Below are 10,537 nucleotides of genomic sequence, written 5' to 3'. Positions count from 1 at the left end.
TTTTTTGCTCCTAGGCCCATTGGCTCAGACCACAGCAAGCCTACTATGACTTCATATGGCTAGCCTCACCACCCCATCTCTAGAGGCTGCTCTGCTTTGCCAAGCCCAGCACCATCAGGAAGCCCTGGTGCCTTGTGTGTCTCATATCCCTTAGGGTCAAAAGTGGGCCTGTGGTGTAGGGACTATTCAGTAGATACCTGGGGGGAGGGATGGTTGATTGAGGCTCACTTTTATCACCCCAGGTGAGTCCCTGGTGGCTGAGGAGGCCCACAGTCACCTGTCCCTTGCTGAGGTGGGCACAGAAGAGTTCCTGCAGAAACTCACCTCGCAGATCACGGAGATGGTATCGGCCAAGATCTCGCAGGGTGAGGTGCTAGTGCATGTCTCAAGGGGGCGCTGGGGCCAAGTGATCTTGAGTGGAGGCAGAGGCTCTCTTGTTTCCAAGATCTGGAAGCTGTCTGGATATTGGGGGTTGGGGGTACATCACAACCTTTGTGCCCATCCAGCCAAACTCCAGGTGCCTGGAGGTGACAGCGATGAGGAGTCCAAGACACCATCTGCTTCTCCTCGGCATGGCCGGTCACGTCCTTCCTCCAGTGTTCAAGAGTCTTCCTCAGAGTCAGAGGATGGGGACTCCCGTGGTGAGGTAGGTGGGCCTTGGGGAACACGACGGGGAGGGGACTCCTGGAAGACGATGTCAGGATGAGAGGCGCAGGATCCCAGGACGGTCCTGGAGAAGGAGTGCATTACGGGGCATCAGGGGACGAGCTCCTGGTTTGAGGGAAGCAAGCAGGGTCTGCTTTCTGTTCCCAAGACACATTGGGAACTGGTGAGGAAGCAGGTCCAGTCCCCAGGCCTTCCTATCCAGTTGCTTCTTCTGAGTCCTCCTCCCTCCTTCTTTCCTCCTCCCCTCCCCCATCTCCCTCTGGTGTAGCAGGCATCCTCTTAGGTTCCTGGTGGCAGGAGGGCAGGCGATAGGACGTCAACGAGTAGTATAGAGTGCTTTCTTTTGGGGGAAGCCAAGGGAGAATATTCACATTGCTGACATTTGTGTGGGATTGGGAGCCAGTACCTGCACTGAACGTCCCCAAGACTGCTGTCCTGTGTTCTGGGACTTGACAGGCTTGGCTGATCACCCTGGGCTCTGGGAGGCTTCTCACCTTCCTTTCCCTGGTGGCTGCTGGGGACCCCTGACAGGGCTAGCTGGCGACTCTATCCTCCCCACCCCCCAACTCACTTCATCTCCCTACCCAATCAGATCTTTGACATCTACGTGGTCACAGCTGACTATCTGCCCCTGGGAGCTGAGCAGGATGCCATCATCCTGAGAGAAGGCCAGTATGTGGAGGTCCTTGACTCAGCCCATCCCCTGCGCTGGCTTGTACGCACCAAGCCCACCAAATCCAGCCCTTCCAGGCAGGGCTGGGTGTCACCTGCCTACCTGGACAAGAGGCTCAAGGTACTTGTCTGGGGGACTCAGGGGAGAGGGTCTTCAGGTCACCAACCTAGCGGACTCTGGCATTATTGCCCTCATTAGGAGGATAGGAGTCCCCAGTCTCCACAGGGGCAGAGCCAGAGCTCACAGACTACTTCTAATTGACACCTGTTCCTCACCAGCTGTCTCCTGAGTGGGGGCCCACTGAGGCCCCCGAGTTCCCTGGTGAGGCTGTGTCTGAGGATGAGTATAGAACGAGGCTGAGGTGAGTTTCTGGTAGAGCTTGCTCTGGCTGGCCCACGGCTCATGGGGACCTGTTGCCCGCCCTCTTTCAGGGTCCCAATGGAATTCTGACCTGCTGCTTTTATGGGGATTGTGAATGCCTACTCTGTATCAGAGATGGGTAGAAATAGATAACAGAGTTGGCACTGGTTTGACAGTGATTCCTGCAGCTGTCCTCACATGGGCTATGCCAGCTTGCTTCCCTGGTGGGGTGGTGGGCAGATAGGCAGAGAGTAAGAAGTTCCTCCCAGGCACTCCTCACCCCCTCTCTAAGTTGATGGTAGGAGGCAAGCAGTACCCAAATTTAGCAGCTGAGGGAATGGGGGCTACAGAGAGTGAGCCTTCCTGTGACGATGCTGTTCCCAGGGCCTCGAAAGAGACAGGAGCCTGTGGCCACTGAGTCCCTGAGTACCCCTTAATGGCTTCTCCTTCTGCCAGCTCTGTCATCCAGGAGTTGCTGAGTTCAGAGCAGGCTTTTGTGGGTGAGCTGCAGTTCTTGGAGAGTCACCACATGAAGCACCTGGACCGATCTCCCCGCGTACCCGCAGCCGTGGCCAGCCAGAAGACAGTCATCTTTCGTAATGTGCAGGACATCAGCCATTTCCACAGCAGGTGAGAGGGTGGGGCTGTGTGCATGCACATGCAAATATGAGCACACAGCCCCTGCTTGCAGGCCACACCTCATGGAGTGTGGGCAGGAGCTGAGGAGGGGGACAGCTTGTGCTAACATGTCAGAAGGCAGAACTTCTCTTACTGGGTATCTTGGTTATGCAGGGTAAATCCTGCAGTATGCCTTCCTCTGAGTAGTGTGTACACAACCCACATGCATGTAGACTTTCATATGTAGGCATGCACATGCATGTGCATACATGTGTAGATGCATAGCTGCCACACTGTCCATGCCCATGTTCTTGTATGTGAATACTTATACACACACATGCACACTCATACTAACATGCCTGCTCATGGATATGCAGAACATTTCACATCCTGTACTTGTCCATACCTCACAACATCCATGCCAACATGTGCACATATTTACAGGTTTCTGTACATGTGCACTGTCACCCAGGCATACAAGTACACACAAGCATACGCATGTATGCACCTGTACCAAGATGCATGCATACCACAAATGTTCACACTACATTGCACATATACAATATCTGCACACATATGTGTCCACATCTGTGCATGTTTATGTGTATATGCATGCATACTCTTAGAAAACCTGAATAAGTATGCACCCACACATGAATGTTTTTGTACATGTGCACACATAGTATATGTCCATACTCATGCATGGACAGATGGGCACACAACCACATACTTCTTGCACACATGACTCAACATACTCTCTCATTCCTGGGGCTCAGCCTTGATTAGGATCCTGGCCTTCTTCGAGAGGAGAGAGCCTGGAGCTGGTTGAAGTGCTAACACTGTCCCCTTTGTGGCAGCTTCTTGAAGGAGCTGCAGGGCTGTGGCACTGACGATGATGTGGCCATGTGCTTCATCAAGAACCAGGAGGCCTTTGAGAAGTACCTCGAGTTCCTGGTGGGCCGCGTGCAAGCTGAATCAGTGGTCGTCAGCACCCCAGTCCAGGAGTTCTATAAGGTACTTCTTGTCTGTCCCTAGCCCATCTGCCCTGCTTGCTCCTAGGCCCCAGTTCTTGCTGAATGCTCTCTAAGGTGTAGGCGCATTGGTCTATGTGGCCAGTCCAAATTCATCTTCCTCAGCCCACGTCACTGCATACCCACCACCTTCCTGCACCCTGGCTTAGTGGGAAATGCAATAAGAGTTCCCACAGTTCAGTATGCCTCAGCTGTTATTTAAGCTGCCCAAGCCCTATGCCGCCACCAGTGACATGATGACCCAGTGTCACCCGGTGCAGGGCACCCTTGGCATCATCCTTTAGCTCTCAGGGGACATAGCCATGCTTGGGGGAGGGGAGTCAGGAATGTTCCTGTGACAGCCCTGGTGCCTAGCCTGCAGATCAAGGTGACTCTAGCCATCAAGGGATCATGCATTCATGCACAAGACCTTTTTTTTTTCTGGTTCCTACAGAAATATGCAGAAGAGACACTGTCAGCCAAGGACCCCACACAACCACCCCCACCTCCTCTTCAGCACTACCTGGAGCAGCCAGTGGAACGGGTGCAGAAATACCAGGCCTTGCTGAAGGTGACATGCTCCAGCCTTATCCGAGCAGGCTGCACCTGTGGGAGGATAGGGGGATTCCTGGGTTCAGAGTCTTCTGGATCCATGACTCTTGGTCCTTATCTCAGGAGCTAATCCGCAACAAGGCCCGCAATCGGCAGAACTGCGCACTGCTGGAGCAGGCCTATGCCGTGGTGTCTGCCCTGCCTCAGCGTGCTGAGAACAAGCTGCACGTTTCTCTCATGGAGAACTACCCAGGAACCCTGGAGGCCCTGGGAGAACCTATCCGCCAGGTGGGGCGGTTGGGTACTGGCGGGGAGGTTGTATGTGTGTGTGTGTGTGTGTGTGTGTCACTGCATGAGGCTTTTGGAGGTGGTGCCATGAGGGTGACTGCATGACTTTGATGGGGAGCTGGATACATGACTGTTGGTGGAGCCCACATCCACGGGAGAGGCGTGGCTAACCAGAGCCAATTCACACTTCCAGGGCCACTTCATAGTGTGGGAGGGGGCCCCAGGGGCCCGGATGCCTTGGAAGGGCCACAACCGGCATGTCTTCCTCTTCCGAAACCACCTGGTGATCTGTAAGCCCCGGAGAGACTCTCGCACTGACACCTTCAGCTATGTGTTCCGGAACATGATGAAGGTCTGTACGTGCAGGGGCTGCCGAGGGCTCCGTAGGCGCAGTGGATGTGCAGTGCGCGGAGGCCTATTTGCCTCTCAAGCTTTAGGGTGGGTCCTGGTGGCCAGTCCCTTGGCCACTGTTGCAGGGTAGCCTCCATGTGTCTTACCTGGGTCCCACATCATCTGAGGGTGGTCACATTCTCCTCACAGCTGAGTAGCATCGACCTGAATGACCAGGTAGAGGGGGATGACCGTGCCTTTGAGGTGTGGCACGAGAGGGAAGACTCTGTGCGAAAGTACCTACTGCAGGCAAGGACCGTCATCATCAAAAACTCATGGGTGAAGGAGATCTGTGGTATCCAGCAGCGCCTTGCCCAGCCTGTATGGCGTGAGTGTCCTTTTGTGGGCCATAGTGGGCATGACAGGATGGGGACATGCCTTTTTACCCTACTTGTCTGGCTGGGATGCACCCTGGCTGTTGGGACCTGAGTCTCAGATAGTTGGGTGGCACTGCCTGCCCTTGCCTCCTGGGCATGAGAGGGGGGTTGGCTTTTGGGAGTCAGGCATAGGGCTCCACTCTTTCCTCTGATAGCTCTCAGTGGGATGTAATAACTCCATCCTCACGGGGAAATTCAGGTAGAATGTCAGGTTACCTCTGACCAGGGAGAGGACCCTCAGGGACATGGTGGGAAGATCCTACACAGGGACCCGAGGCTCGGGACATCCATCTTGATTCTGCAAGGCATCGGGGAATCTTGCACCCTGGACCAGCTCCCTCAGTCAGAACAGAATCATCCAAACCATATGGGTTTTTATTATTAATTAATTAACTTTTGGTGGTATATGCATGCATGTGCACATGTATGTTCACATGTGTGTGTTATTATGTGGGCCTGTGCGAATGTGCTGGAGCCAGAGGAGGACATCAGGTGTCCCTGCTCAATCACTCACCCTTTGCCTATTTCTCTGAGACAGTGTTTCGTACTGAACCTGGAGCTTACTCTTTTGAGGAGGTTGGCCTGCTAGTGAGCTCCGGTGATCTGCCAGTCTCTGCCACTACAGTGTTAGGGATATAAGCACATGAGGCTATGACCCCAAGTGGGTGATAGGGATTCAAACTCAGGTTGTCATGCTTGTGTTGTAAATGCTTTTACCTGCAGAGGAATCTCTCCCAAGCTCCTCCTTTTTCACAGTGGTCCCCATCCCTTCCTACTGTGCATCCAACATGTCCCACTTGCCTCTAAGTTCAGACCCCAGGTGGTAGCAGCCACACTGTTGGACATGGGGGACTAGCATCGGGTGGGGGACCTGCCAGGGTATATGCAATTAAGACTGTAGGTCTGTCCTGCTATACACATAACATTGGGGACCCCTCTTGTGTATTCTCAGGTCCCCCTGAGTTTCAAGACGAACTAGCTGACTGCACAGCCGAGCTGGGTGAAACGGTCAAACTAGCATGCCGAGTGACTGGCACACCTAAGCCTATCGTCAGCTGGTACAAAGGTATAGCCCATGTATGAGGATGGTCACCCTCACTGTGAGGCACTGGCTCTGCAACACAGATGAATCTCTGAAGGATGTGGGATCTAGCCAGTGGTATACACGGGGGGGGGGGGGGGGGGGGGGGGGGTGGTGGTGGAGGCAGGAGACAGGAGAGTCTGATCAAAAGCATGTTGATGTAGGGTAGGGGACAGGTGATGGATGAATAAACCACAAGCTAGGTAGTGTTGTGGCCACCCTGAGGACTATTGGCATTGGGCAGTGATGAAAACCAGGACAGCCTTCTGAGATAACAGGCCTGAAAGTCTCTGCATGACTGAGAGGTAGATATGAGGACCTGGGTAAGCAATAACCATGAGGCTGAGGAACAGCCTGGTCAACGTGTGACACTGCACAACCAGCAGTCCCATAGGGAAGTAGAGCTATGAGAAGGGAGGTGGGCTGCAGACAGTGCAGAGATCGAGGGTCGTGGCACACATACCTCGCTTAGCTGTGATAGAAGGAGTAGCAAAGGTCTGAGTCTCCAGTCGATCTTACCACCGACACTGCCTGCAAGTTTGGGCTCCCTAAAACCTGTTATCAACTGTGGGTTGAGAGGTCTCCAAGAGCACTCACAATTCTGATGCCAAATTTGGGAACCCCAGGGTCCTCTCATTTCTGACACCAGCGGCAGGCTCCAACTCTCAGAAGCCTCTTCCAGTTTGATCATTTGATCATTAACTGGGTCTGGATCATTTCCTCTATGGACTCACTGAAATTCAACAGAGTTCAGGGTTGTGTTTTACTGCAGCAGAAGGGGCCAGCCTGGAGTCAGCTGAGCAGAGTCCATGTGTCGCCATGTGTGAGCTTTGACTTATTCTTCCCAGTGGAGTCCTGTGGTCAGCTCCGTTGGCTCCCAACATCAGTGCAGGACATAGAGAGGAACAGTGTTGGTAGCAAGGATGATCAGCCAAGCTTTCCAGTTCAGGGTATTAACTGGGTCTGGATCAGTTAATTGATTAAGTCCATGCCTGACTTCTCACATGGCCAACCTCAGTCTGAAGTCGCATTGACAGCATCAAAGGACAGGGTGCCCACCACAGACATGATTGATGGGAGGTGTCTTTGTGGCCTAGAGCTTATAACATGGCTTGTACCATGTATCACTGGCATTAGTGGTTCTACGGGTCCTCTGACTTCCAGAATCTGAAGAGATGAGGAACAGAGAATAGCCTGAGAGAGAGAAGGCCTCTCAGTAAGGATGAGGACAGGTGACCAGCTTGACAATGACCAAGAGCAGCTAGAGCCAGTCCTGAGACTGAAAATGTGCCTCTATGCCCACTCACCCAGCTGTGGACCACCTCATCACAGATTGCACACACATTGCACATACTTGTATGTGCATGGCACACATATGTAACATGGACATTACACTGGTGCATACTGAAACATGTCACATGCATGAATATAATACACAAGTATATGCTAAACAGTCATACATGCATGGATACACACTAGTATGTGTACACACACACACACACACACACACAGATACATACACGTTTGCATATGTATACTACAGGCACCACATGGTTGGTGTTGGCCACAAGGCCACATTCATTGATTAGAAGCAGTATGTTAAGAAGAATGGCTAGTTTCCTGGGCCTGTCTGCTATGGTAGAGGTTTGAAGACCCCACATGATGCAGCCACTCTCTCTGTAGATTTCAGAGCATCTCTCAATAGCTTTCTGTCTAGTGTGTAGCATAGCTTTGTGTCTGTCTAGCTGGGGGTAGGTCCCAGTGATATGGTGTTGTGGTGGCTCCATACAAGAGTCCTGGTGGTTTGGTGAGGTGGTCTCAGTTTATCAGGTATTCATCTGTATTTGATCCATGCTTTGTGGCCCCAAAGAAGGACTCCTGTAACCTGCCACTCTAGTTTACATGACAGAACAAACAGCTGGATCAGTAAGAATATAATGTTACTAAGGCAGTAACAGGGCAAAGCTCTAAGAATGGCCTTGAACTCTACCCACTGAACATAGAGCCACACCTCTGCCTAGCTGCAAGCTTTGTGTGCTGCTGGCTCCCTGCTTATCTGGACAATGAGTGATTCATGGATCCAGACCCTCAGGGGACCAATACAGTTTGACACGGGGGTAGAATGAGGAGGACAGAGCACCCTACTCTGGGAGGGTAGCCACCTGTTCAAGTTGGGAATCCAAGTTGGGAAATCGTCTCTTTCATTTGAAGAGGAAGGTTTGGATACACACTCCTTGGCATGCTTGTTCCAGAGTCCAGACTGGCTCATCATAGAAGAAACACTGACTTGAACATCTGGTTTGCATCAGAGCCCCACGACACGCAAAGAGTTGATTTTCAAGAGCAGTGTGTCTAGTGGCCACGTTGGAAAGAGGTCAGATCCAAGCCCCAAGCTGTGCCTCTCATGCCAGAGACTTCAGCTGGCAAAAGGATGACTCTGAGAAACTTAAAGCTTGCCCAGGACCATACAAAAGCCTGCTAACATTAAAGCTTCCACTTGCTGTTGTTCTGTACCAGCATCCACATTCTTTAGAAAGGAAAGAGATTTCTTTTGATATCAGGGTTTGGAGGCTGAAAGTCCTAAAAGCACAGTGTCACGCAGTGAGGCTCCTGTTGGCTGTAATGTAGTGTGGCAGCAGGCATTGTGGGGAGGGGATATATGGAGGACGGAGGGAGCAATCATGGGAGATAGGAAGCAAGATGGACTCAGGCCGGGCCTGCTCTCAGAATAACTCTTGAAAAATGGAGTTACTCATAGAAGCCAGCATCAACCCCTTCTCAAGGCACCTTCCTCAGTGGCCTAATTCACTTCATCGAGGGCCCTCCACCTAAGAGGTTTTGCCACCTCAGTGTCATCATCAACACTGGAGACCAAGCTTCCACCACAGGGACCTTCAAGGAAACCACCCTGAAACCACAGCAGTGCTCAAAGGAGCCTTTCCTGTGGGGAATCCAGAAAATCCACTGCAAGCTGCAGGCCTCTGGGAATCTCTCAGGCCAACTCCAGACTGGCTGGGACCATGGAAAGGACATAGGTGGAACACACACTGTTCTCAGGGTCCAGGAGTCCTATACGGTGTTGGTTCTCCTGTGGAAGTCAGAGGATCCAAAAGACAAAGATTTGTACTTGTGAATGCTGATGTAGTTCTGAGGCACTCCATGTTGGGAACAGAATGCTGTATCTTGGGCCTCTTAGCCTGCCCTGCTGGTGGAGCTCAGCTCAAGCCTGGCTGAGACAGATACTTCTAATTTACTAACCAAAAGAGTGCTGACTCAGCAGAAGAGGACTGTCAAAGGACTCTGAGCGCTACGTCCAGACTTAGAGGTGCCTTGGATGTATGTTACATACCTGGTCCTGTGAACTCAAAGGGATTGTGGTCTTTATTATCCAAGACAACAAAAGGAGCCACAACTGGTGTCCCTAACACGGCCATCAGCAACTAGTCTCACAGAGGATGTCCACATCAACTAGAGCTACACGGACAGTGCCTGGTCTGACTGTTCTAATCCGTCCCTGATGTCATACAAGGGCATGGAGCATGACTTGACCTCCATGAATCCTTGGACACTTTTTCCTCCTGGGTTCTGTGTTGTCTCTGTCAACCAATCTTGTAAGGGACAAGGAGACTGGGTTGGGTACAGTGGCCCCCTGTGCTTTCTACATGTCTGTCCCACCTGAGTACAGTGTGTCCATAGTAGACAGACACAAACAGTGAGCATCCAGAGGTAGAAGGCAAGGCCTTGGGCCTCATAGGGGCCTCTCGGTGTCAGATTGGGTGGGGCTGGAATGTGGCATCTGTGTCCAGCAGAGCTGGGAAGCTGACAGTCTTTCTCAAGATCCCCACATGCTGTCCCTGATGGATTCCAGCTCCTCTGGCTCCAGAGAGACACAGAACAGAACCATCGGGATATGTGAACCCGTTTAGTTTTGCTTGTTTTGAATATTAAGGGAGGGCTGTGAAATCTCTATGGAAAAGTACCTGGTCCCCCCACCACTCACCCAGGAAAGAAGCAGGCTTGCCTGACATGCTGAGGAGGGTGTCATCATATGGTGACTTCGTGGGCGATTCTAGCCTTCAAGTCGTTTACCACGAGGCCATGCATTTCCTTCAGTGACTGATTCGGAATTCATTTCCTGTCTACAGGGGAGATGACTTGTAAAATAGGTGTCTGGTGTGTTCATGCACTGAGAACAGCTCAAGAGTGCCTACCTTTAGGATGACCCGGAACAGCTTTGCTGGACACACATCTTCCCAGAGAGGGGGGAGGGAGGGTTCTGGTTCTGGCTGCTCATGGCTGAGGAAACTAGAACTTGAACTGTGAGAGGAAAGGCACAAGGGCATGGCCTCGGAGGGGGGCCCTTTTGACAGGCCTGGTACTGAGGTCTGAGCTGTCTGCTGGGAGTGGTCTCCACTCACTCAGGGGAACCCTGGGTGCTTGTCTTGCCAAGGGCTGGCTGGCTGGGTCAGATGTGGGAGAGGGAGGAGGAGGAAGAAGAGGAGAATGAAGAAGAAGAAGAAGA

General features: G+C 52.2%; 1 protein-coding gene across 19 annotated transcripts in view; it reads left to right on the top strand.

Annotated features, from left to right (window-relative positions):
- Window positions 1-10,537, top strand: part of Obscn (obscurin, cytoskeletal calmodulin and titin-interacting RhoGEF) — a 147,538-nt gene that overhangs the window by 110,051 nt on the left and 26,950 nt on the right. For all 19 annotated transcript variants that reach the window (XM_031354168.1, XM_031354166.1, XM_031354173.1 and 16 more), the window contains 11 exons: window positions 243-365; window positions 507-646; window positions 1,259-1,459; window positions 1,618-1,700; window positions 2,156-2,329; window positions 3,175-3,331; window positions 3,782-3,898; window positions 4,003-4,167; window positions 4,361-4,519; window positions 4,708-4,885; window positions 5,887-6,000. In XM_031354168.1, the coding sequence (XP_031210028.1) occupies window positions 243-365; window positions 507-646; window positions 1,259-1,459; window positions 1,618-1,700; window positions 2,156-2,329; window positions 3,175-3,331; window positions 3,782-3,898; window positions 4,003-4,167; window positions 4,361-4,519; window positions 4,708-4,885; window positions 5,887-6,000 (1,611 nt within the window). The remainder of the gene's footprint in view (window positions 1-242; window positions 366-506; window positions 647-1,258; window positions 1,460-1,617; window positions 1,701-2,155; window positions 2,330-3,174; window positions 3,332-3,781; window positions 3,899-4,002; window positions 4,168-4,360; window positions 4,520-4,707; window positions 4,886-5,886; window positions 6,001-10,537) is intronic.

Source organism: Mastomys coucha, unplaced genomic scaffold (genome assembly GCF_008632895.1).
Source record: "Mastomys coucha isolate ucsf_1 unplaced genomic scaffold, UCSF_Mcou_1 pScaffold5, whole genome shotgun sequence".
Taxonomy (NCBI): Eukaryota; Metazoa; Chordata; class Mammalia; order Rodentia; family Muridae; genus Mastomys; species Mastomys coucha.
Note: the sequence above shows the minus strand (reverse complement) of the source record. Positions and strands in the feature narration are given on the sequence as shown.